This window comes from Python bivittatus, unplaced genomic scaffold (genome assembly GCF_059951505.1).
Source record: "Python bivittatus isolate LINGU-HERP-01145 unplaced genomic scaffold, Pbiv_v1 ctg000180_np1212, whole genome shotgun sequence".
Classification (NCBI taxonomy): Eukaryota; Metazoa; Chordata; class Lepidosauria; order Squamata; family Pythonidae; genus Python; species Python bivittatus.
Genome location: NW_028277047.1, coordinates 3,967,164 through 3,974,932, shown reverse-complemented (window position 1 = coordinate 3,974,932; position 7,769 = coordinate 3,967,164). Strand labels below are relative to the sequence as shown.

General features: G+C 50.2%; 1 protein-coding gene across 1 annotated transcript; it reads right to left on the bottom strand.

Annotated features, from left to right (window-relative positions):
- Nucleotides 1-32: 32 nt before the first annotated feature.
- Nucleotides 33-7,194, bottom strand: INTS5 (integrator complex subunit 5). Its single transcript, XM_007442078.4, has 2 exons — nucleotides 6,995-7,194; nucleotides 33-5,645 (listed from the first exon to the last, which is right to left on the bottom strand). The coding sequence occupies exons 1-2, from the start codon at nucleotides 7,081-7,083 to the stop codon at nucleotides 2,840-2,842; spliced, it is 2,895 nt and encodes a 964-aa protein (XP_007442140.2). The 5' UTR covers nucleotides 7,084-7,194; the 3' UTR covers nucleotides 33-2,839.
- Between the last annotated feature and the right edge of the window lie 575 nt (nucleotides 7,195-7,769).

Sequence of the window (7,769 nt, the reverse complement as noted above, 5' to 3'; positions counted from 1 at the left end):
TTGGGGGGAGAGGAAAAGGGGGGCAGGAACAGAAGGGCACTTCCGGCGCCCTCCAGGGGGAGGGGAGCGCAGCTCCCCATCATCCCCCACTGGCTAGGGATGATGGGGGTTGCAGTCCAGGACGCCGGCTTTGAAACAATCCCCATTCCTCCTTTGTTTAATATTTTTATTAGAATTTTACAGTACAGTGAAAGTATAAAAAAACAAGAAAAAGAAAACAGCTAGGAAATAAATAGAAAAATTAAAAAAGAAAGCAAGAATAGAATTTTGACTTCCTCTCTTTGTTCGATTGAGTAACTGACATCTTACTCTTTCCCTTCTCTTTAACCCTTTCTAACCCCCAAATCCCTAAGTCCTCAATTCAGTCTTTTCTTCATTCAGCAGAAGTCCATCCCATCCCTGCCCTGGAGGCACAGACAGAAATTGGCAGGTGGCTTTTGAAAGCAGAGCAAGGTGCATATTCTCAGGTGCAGTTGCTAAGATATCAGAGGAGCGCCAGGGAGACCCAAGTTTAAACCCCCTATTTAACCATAGAACCCACTGACAGACTTTGGGCCAGGCCAGCCTACCTCGCAGGGTGATTGTGAGGGGGATCAGAAAGCGGTGGCGTTGCATACAGCACTCCTAAGTCACTTGCAGGGGTAAAAATACAGGATGAGCCCCTGTAGAATGTGAAACCCTTGAAAGAGATATAATGACCCCCATTATTGCTATTATTTCTGTTTTATGTTCTGAACATTTATTATTTTATATTGTGTTATGCTTCACTTTTAATTCCTTGCTTTCAGGTTTCCTCGAACAGCAAGGCAACGAGAGCCGCCACTGCCAACAAGTTTAATAAATAATAATAATAATAATAATTAATTATTATAATTATTATTATTACAGTGTAAGACTGGAAGACCCACATTCAATTCTAACATCAGCCTTGCGCCGGTTGACTTTGGGCCAGTCACACTTTCTCAGCCCAGCCTACCTCACAGGATTGTTGTAATGGGGAAAAGCAGGAGGGAGCTTCTGAAAGAGAGGCAGCCTATGCACCCAATAAATATATAAACTAGCAATAAACTTAAAACATGCACACATGCCCCAAAATGTTCAACCACATTGGAGGGAGGGAGGGAGGGAGGGAGGTAAGTAGGTAGGTAGGTAGGTTGGTTGGTTGGTTGGTTGGTTGGTTGGTTTTCCATTGTTCTGATTATGAAGGAAATCCAAAGGGCTGTGAGTTCCTGCTTTTATTTATTTATTATATTCAGAGAAGTAGCCAATCCAAACAGCTTCAGATGGTGGAGAAAATGAGAGATACTGCTGAGAATGGCTAAAAACACCAGAACCATCATCGGGGCCTGTCTGACTGCTAAGTCTCCAAATTAAACTTATTTTCTTTCTAATGCAGAAATCACCACTGGAAAAAAAACCCCAGTATCTCCTTAGCGCTAACTGGGCCGAAAGAGGCAAAGCAGAAGTTGTTTTCGCAGCAGGGGCGCAATGAAGAGAAGGAAGGAAGAGATGGAGAGAAGATACCGAACGCTTGTTTCAGCTACAAGGCGGGTTGTGGCTGGCCGCTGACCTGAAATACTTCTGCAAAATCAGCTGATCGCAAAGCTGTAATTCCAAGAAAGAACCCACATCGGAACCACTTTGATGCTGCTTTTACATCAAAGCACATAACAAGGGCCCCGTTTGTTCTGATTATTGGATGGGTCTTGCAACAATCAATCTGCATTAATCAAGGCAAAACAGATTGATCACATAAAGCTGAAACGATGAAGAGAGCTGTGTAACCCAGAAGCACAGAGTTCTTCAGGGAAATCCGATTTCATTATCTCTGCATAATAACGGTGTGCTTTCTCCCATCAACAGAGGAATCAAGTAACTATTTTTGCTGATAGCCTTTCCTTTTTGGAGAATAAATCTTCAAAGAAACACAGAAATTTGTTGACCGGCTTCTATATCCTCCCCACTTTTCTCTGATTAAGAAATATATTTCTGCACTGGCTTTGCAACCTGTTGCAATCCTTCACAGACTGCATGTAACCAAGATACACGAACCCAAAAATTTCCCCAGGTTTGTGGCCTGAATCAATTAAAGCACAAAAGTGGGGAACTTTGCCAGCTCCAGTCCTCCTACCACACTCGATCAGCTCTGCTCTGCCATGCAACACTCAGCCAGGATGATGTGGCTCTACTTACTGACTGTCAAAAACACTCTTCCAAAGAACCTTGTTAAAAACTTCTGTATTTGAGAGCGATTGTTTATAAAGAAGGAGAGCTCTTGTGTGTATTAGGGAGTAGAGAAGAGGACAATGAAGATGAAGAGGAGGAGAAAAAGAGGAGGAAAGAAAGGAAGAAGAGAGGACTGAGGGTGGAGGTGGGATGAGGAGCGGAGGAGGAAGGGATGAGGAAGATGAAGAGAGGAGGAGGGAAGAAAGAATGAGGTCAGGAAAAAGGTCAGGATTGAAGAAGGAAAAAAGAAGAGGAGAAAAAAGTGAGGAACAGGGCAAAGATGAGGAGGAGGGGGGAAGGGGAAGGATGAGAAAATGATAACGTATTATCCATTAATATATTTCCAATGTTCACTTAGTCCTTCCGTAAACTAAAATGCAAGCCTCCTCCAATGTCCCTTTCCAACAAGCTGAAAGGCAAGAACAGGGAGAGAACCCGAGATAAATCTTTGTCCTCTGCCCAAAGGCCGTTCCTCTGCCCGCTGCCGCACATCGAAGCAAACGCTGCCGAAGCCTCTCGTGTGCTCCTATCCAAACTCCAGTCCCTAAAAGACCCACCATCCCCAGCCCTTGGTCTCTCGAATCCACGGCACAACAGGTCCGCATCTGAGGATCTAAGTGTGGAACCGCCCTGAAAGCAGACCCAACCGGTCGATGTTCTTATGCAGGACGCTGTGTAAGACGTAGAGGTATTTGCCAGCGTCGATGTCTCGGGAAAAGTCCCGGAAGAAGAGCCCCGTGCTGGCGTCGAAGCTGAATTTCTGGGGCAAGGGGCTGTTGTCGCGCATGTAGTCCCAGACGCTGAGGAGGAGCAGGTGGACCTCAAAGGGGGCCAGCTGGTCGAAGATCTCGTGCATGTTGCTCAACACGGGGGGGAGAAGATGACCTTCCCCCATGCAGGCCACTAGGGCACAGGAGGCCTGTAAATGCCAGGGTGAGCTGGTGGTGTCGTTCTCACGGGAGGCCTCCCAGTGGGCCATGAGAGTCGCCATGAGGCCCCGGAGCAACACCGAGCAATAGCACAGAGCTGGCCTCCCGATGGCCACCAAGTTCAACAGCTGGAAAAGCAGGGGGTTGTCCCGGAAGGAGCGTCCGATCCGGATGTCCCGCTCCACAGTGTTGCGGGTGTGTTCCTCGGGAGGCCAAGCCAGCTCACTGTTGGTGACGTCAGGACACACGGTCTCCACCAGCACCACAGCCACTGTCTTGGCAGCCTCAGGGCTGATGGCGCTGCATTGGGGCAGCTCGGGGCCCGAGCGCCCTGCCCCACAACACCGCAGCAAAAGGCCCAAGAAAATCTGGACATTATGGGAGATCTCCTCTGGTTCTTGCTGATGCAAAGCATGGGGCGGTTTCAGGCCTCTCCCAATGACCCCCGCGTGGAACACCGACCACACGCTTCCAGAGAAGTTGACGGCCGCCATGAAACGCCGGTTGATGTCCAGGAGCGATAATTTGGTGGCCTCCAGCGTGGTGTCGTTCCTGGCGGCGGGGGGCTCTGTCGTCCCACCAAACAGCTCTGCGTTGCCCTGGTGCAAGGCTCCTTCAACAAGGTACTGAAGGATGGCTTTGCTGGCTGTGGGCAATGCCCCGCTCAGAGTACTGAGAAGGCGGCTTCCGTAGCTAATGCCGGCAGGGCACTTCTCACGCAACACGGAGAAGAAGTGGTGCACAGCCGAACGGATGAGGAAGAGCAAGTGGGCTGGTCGGATGGCCTTGGGCGCGGGGCAGACGGACAGGAGCAAAGCCGCCGCTTGGGCAACCTCCGGATTGCTGTGCAGCAGGAGCTGCCCGAAGTCGTAGATGTGGGAGGAGACTGCCTGTCCCAGCTGGTGGCCCATGGAGGCAGGACTTTCGCCCTCCCACTGCATGATCAAGGCCAGGTTCTGGAAGAGCTGGGCTGTGTGCTGCTCCGAGAGAAACCCTGCGTGGAGCTGGCGCACACACTTCTTGACCAGGGCAGGCAGCAGATCGGTCATGCAAGAGCTGAGGACGGTGTAGAGCTGGGTGGCTAGGCTGAGTCCCTCCTGGCTCTTTGCCAGCGTGAGCAGGTAGAAGAGGGCCTCACTGGCACAGCTCGGGGTGCAGTACACAGAAAGGAGGACGAGCAGCTGGTGCAGCCAGAGGAACCGCTTCCGCTCCAGCTTCAGCGTCTCCATGCAAAGCTCTTGCGTGTGGTTCTTCAAATCATCCAAGAAAGGCACCACGCGGGGAGGGGCCTCCACCAAGCTGGCCGACCCCCGATTGTACACCAGCTTCTGCAGGTTGAGAAGCAGGAGCTGAATGACCCGGTCGCAAGCCTCCCGCACGCTGTCGTGGACCGCCAGACCCGGGGTTGTGATGACCGAAGCTGGCATGGCGGTGTTGACCAGGAACTGCAGCGTACGATAGGCGCCCCCCGAAGTCTGGCAGATGAGGTGCACCACAATGCTGACCATGTTCTCCAGCTCTTCTCGGGGCAGCGCAGCAAAGTGCTGGTGCAGCTGGTTGAGGATGCTGGGCTTGAGAGAGTCCACCAGTTCTGCCGAGATGGTGCTGAGCAAGGTGGGAGACATGACCGCCAGCTGCAGCAAGAAAGGAACAGTGGCCTTCTGCTGCTGGTCCCGGGGGGGTCCCAGGCTCCTGTGGAACATCCTCAGCAGCTCCTGCTTGATGCTTTCCGAGTGGCGAGAGGCCAAGTGGCCAAGGATCCCTACTACTGAGGCGATCTTGGGAACCCGCTTGTCGGCAGCTGCGGTGCTGGGGAAAAGGAGGAGGTCTGCTGAAGCTGTCCCATGCATGCAAAAGTCCTTCAACCCGCAGGAGAGCACCCGGTTGATGATGGTGTTGGGAAAGGAGGAACCAATGTGGGCCACCACCCAATCAAAGTGAGGTGAGTGCTGGACCGAAGTGTCCAGGAGAGCATCTACGCAAGCATCTGGACAGGTATTGATCATCGAAGAAAGGCACTGGGTATAAATCTCCATCAGTACCCGTGTGGCTTTGCAGGACATCCATAACTGCAGCAATTCATTGAGACTGCTAGCATGGGGTACGTCATGGCGCCCGGCATACTTGCTACTCAATTGCCCCATCAGGTCGATAGACCAGGAGGAAACGAGGGCAGCCCAAGCCTTGGGGTTCATGCGGACAAACTCTGACAGCACGGCTTGGATCTCTGACACCACGTCGTCCAAGTTGGGTCCCTGGGAGCGGAGGCCACCCATCCCACCGTCGCCACTCTCCAGTTCCAGCAGGTAGGTGCACACGTACTCATCGAAGACACCCCGGAGGTGCTCTAACACAGCACTGCGGGCAGGAGGTAAGTTGCGCAGCAGCAAAATGGCACACCGAGCATGTTCCTTGATGGTGAGCTTGTTCCCATGAACGGGGTCGACACCGCTGAGGAAGGCCTTGATCTCCTGGGCCAACTCTTGAGAACTACAGGAGAAAGAAGAAAAGTGAAGTCAGGGGAAGTGCGATGTGGAGAGGATTGAAAGAAAACCTACGAAAAATCCATTTGTGGGAAATGAATATGAAATGACACTGAGCTCAGGGGGTTTTTTTACCTGGAGAGGAATTTACCTTGTCCAACGCTAAATACCAATTAAAAACAATATCTGGATCCACCCAGGAGAGAATACAATCACAGAAACCACCCCATTCTAATTTATAAAAATAATAGCTCCATACATTTCCCAGGAATGAAATTATGCATCTCATCCTTAGTCCCCAAATCCCTGTTTAAATAACTGAGTTTGAACATATTTCCAAACATTAATAGCGAGGATCTCTAAGTGTAGTTGGCTCCAAAAGGAGAGAACCTTTGGCAGAGAAGGTATAATCGATTTATGACAGATTCTCTTTCTGTCCAGTTTTTTAATCCTGGATTTGCCACCCAGAATCGCAATTGCAAGATGGGCAGGAATGCAAATTGCTTGAATGAATGAATGAATGAATGAATGAATGAATGAATGAATGAATGAATGAATGAATGTCAGAATGTGAGATGGGCAGGTATCTAAATCGCTTAAATAAATAAATACATGCCCAAATGGTATGTTCATTCCCATATTACTTCCCTTCTACTTTGCCATGAGAAAGATTCGGGGAGAAACGGATTGGCTCAAAGTCCCCTCGGAAATGTTACCGGTGTTTTGAACTTGGATTGTTCTTATCCCCGTTTGACAATCTAACCGCTACATCACACTGTCTCTCTAGAAAGCATTATATGCTGGTGCATTAATGGCAGTAACTATCATCATCATCGTTTAGGGAAACTAAATCTAGACATTAATTGGCCATCTGTCATCATCATCATCATTATTTACAAAACCTAAATCCAGACCAGTGTTTCTCAACCTTGGCAACTTTAAGATATTCCCCAGCTGGCTGGGGAATTCTGGGAGTTGAAGTCGCCATATCTTAAAGTTGCCAAGGTTGAGAAACACTGGTCTAGACATTTATTGGCCATCACCTTCATTAAAAAAAACCCTAAATCTAGGCATTTATTGTCCGTCCATCATCATCATCATCTAAAAAAGCTACATCCGGTCATTGATTGGCCCTCCTTCCAGGCCTTTGCCCCTTCCTCGTAGGCTGCCCCCCTTGAGGATGAACTGGCAACTCCTCGGGGCAGAGCCTTGGCACCCTTTTGAGATCTTTGCAAGCGCCGGAGCCCACACTGGCAACCCTGAGCGGAGGGGGGCCATGCCCCCTTTTAGAGGCCCGCCCGAGGGATGATCTCCGAAGCGCCGCAGGAAAATCCTCCCTCCCTTTCCCCCCACTACCTCAGAGACGGAGGCGCGGCGGCCGGTTTGGGGCTCGGGGTGGACCCTGGAGGCCCGACCACCCCCGCTGGATCGCACAGAGCGGACATGCCGGCCCCGGCGAAGAAAACCTGGGAGCGACCGAAGCGATTAAACCCCCTTTTTTCCCTTTCTTTCCTCTTCTGCGCCTGCGCACGCTGGCTCCGAACCTTGGGGGAAGAATAAAACCGGGACACGAAGGGTGTCACCTGACGAAGAGTTCGACTCGGGTCTTCAACCCTGGAAAGAACGTTCCGCTCGAGGTTCAGCTTGCAGTTCATCTCTATACAGAAAGGAAGAATCCTTCCGTTTGAATGCTGTGCAGCTTCTGTTAGCTATAGCAGCTGGGCCTCTTCAGATGTGCTTTCTTGCAACTCCTGTTGTCCTCATTTCATGCTCTGTAGCCATAAGGAGAGGCTTGTGTTCACTCTTCCTGGTTGAGATTAGGCAGCACACAACCCTACCAGCTTGTGGCATTTTGGAGAATAACTCTGCGCTGGTTAGCGAGCACAATAAAGTATTTCAGTTTCCGATAGTAGTTGGAGGTGATAGCATTTCACCAGTTGTGATTTGAACCCAAAACACCAACCACACCTGGTTGATACGTGGATGAGAAATTAACTGGTGAACCTGGAAAGCCAAAAACTTCAGATTTCCCATCTATTGTTGCCAAAAAGAACACAGCCCTGCATGGATTTATGCAGCTATTAATCCACCTAGACTCCTGCTTAATTTGAAGGTGTATCATTATGCAAAT